The sequence below is a fragment of the Myotis davidii genome, unplaced genomic scaffold, assembly GCF_000327345.1.
Source record: "Myotis davidii unplaced genomic scaffold, ASM32734v1 scaffold803, whole genome shotgun sequence".
In the NCBI taxonomy this organism is placed as follows: Eukaryota; Metazoa; Chordata; class Mammalia; order Chiroptera; family Vespertilionidae; genus Myotis; species Myotis davidii.
Window position 1 is genome coordinate 648,336 of NW_006295567.1, and position 593 is coordinate 648,928.

Consider the following 593-nt stretch of genomic DNA (forward strand, 5'->3'; position numbering starts at 1 on the left):
GCCCTGCTCACCCCCGGATCCGTGCGGCTTCCCTCGCACCGGCGGCAGGTCATCCACCTGTTTCAGCTCAGGTCCCAGGACAGGTCCTGCAGCTGAGAGGGCACCACGCAGCGCTGGCAGGCAGACGGGGACACTGAGGCCGGAAGGGGGAGTGGTGGACTGGCTTAGGCCTGATTCTGCCCCGGCCTCGGGTTTTTCCCTGCCGCCTGTCCCTCATCCGTTTCTACGTCTGTCCCAGCCAGCCACAAGGGGCTATTCCAATTCATTACAATCAAACGCTATTAAACACCAGCTTCTCAGTTACACGAGCCGCATTTCGGGTATCGGCAGCTACATGTGTGTGGCTGGTGGCTGTCACAGTGGGCGGTGCAGACAGAATATTGTCATCACCACAGAAGGTTCGAGGGGACAGCTGGGCAGGATGTCGCAGAGGTGGGGGGCAGGGCGCTGTGAGAGGGAGAGTAGGGTCAGCTGATGAACGGCTCTGTCTCTGCAGCCTCCAGAATGAGTGAGGGCTGCCCAAGGAAAGGGGAGCCGTGGCCCGCAGAATGCTGAGTCCCCCATGTGGGCTCTTTGGGGTCAGAATGGAAGAG

General features: G+C 60.9%; 1 protein-coding gene across 1 annotated transcript in view; it reads right to left on the minus strand.

Moving 5' to 3' along the window:
* The window catches only part of PLA2G1B (phospholipase A2 group IB), a 12,918-nt gene extending 12,603 nt beyond the window's left edge, over positions 1 to 315 (minus strand). The window contains exons 1-2 of the mRNA XM_006770343.2: positions 305 to 315; positions 40 to 133 (exon numbers count right to left, since the gene is read on the minus strand). Of these exons, the coding sequence (XP_006770406.1) occupies positions 40 to 133; positions 305 to 315 (105 nt within the window). The remainder of the gene's footprint in view (positions 1 to 39; positions 134 to 304) is intronic.
* Between the last annotated feature and the right edge of the window lie 278 nt (positions 316 to 593).